This window comes from Puntigrus tetrazona, chromosome 12 (assembly GCF_018831695.1).
Source record: "Puntigrus tetrazona isolate hp1 chromosome 12, ASM1883169v1, whole genome shotgun sequence".
NCBI classification, from domain to species: domain Eukaryota; kingdom Metazoa; phylum Chordata; class Actinopteri; order Cypriniformes; family Cyprinidae; genus Puntigrus; species Puntigrus tetrazona.
In genome coordinates, this window is record NC_056710.1 from 20,180,956 (window position 1) to 20,181,531 (window position 576).

Below are 576 nucleotides of genomic sequence, written 5' to 3' on the forward strand. Positions count from 1 at the left end.
TGCTTGATTTGTTAGTTACTCCCGAGAGCGTGACGTTTCTGAATGCTATATGGCATTGAGAGCTAATATAGATATTGCACAGATAAAAGGAGGACGCGCCGAGTGAAATGAAAGCGAGCTGAGTGAATGAAAGTGCCGCTCTTGTGTCTGAATCGTGGTACATATAGATCTGAGCTGTAATTCTCTTTCTGCTGCCGTGATGTCCTTGACAGCAGACGTTGCTGTGGAGTGACGGTCCACGAAGCAGACAGCGGATCTTTCAGAGCTTCATCCTGTTAAACTCACCATCGCTGTGGGGTTGTGTGTGTGTGTGTGTGTGTGTGTGTTTGTTGTAATCTGTGTTTTTGTGTGTGTGCGTTTAGTTTCTGCAGGACACTTTGGACGCCCTTTTCAACATCATGATGGAGAACTCGGACAGTGAAACCTTTGATACTCTTGTGTTTGATGCTCTGGTAAGATTTTCAGTACATCTGCACAAATTAAGTTAAAGAAAGTACACATATATATTACAAGCACATGCAGACACAAAAAGTGAAATTTTATATATATAAAACTCCAAAATTAGTAAGCATTACA

The 576-nt window shown here is 41.5% G+C and overlaps 1 protein-coding gene across 1 annotated transcript in view; it reads left to right on the plus strand.

Annotated features, from left to right (window-relative positions):
• The window catches only part of LOC122355354 (dedicator of cytokinesis protein 1-like), a 61,773-nt gene that overhangs the window by 21,613 nt on the left and 39,584 nt on the right, over window positions 1-576 (plus strand). The window contains exon 21 of the mRNA XM_043253523.1: window positions 363-452. Coding sequence (XP_043109458.1) covers window positions 363-452 — 90 coding nt within the window. The remainder of the gene's footprint in view (window positions 1-362; window positions 453-576) is intronic.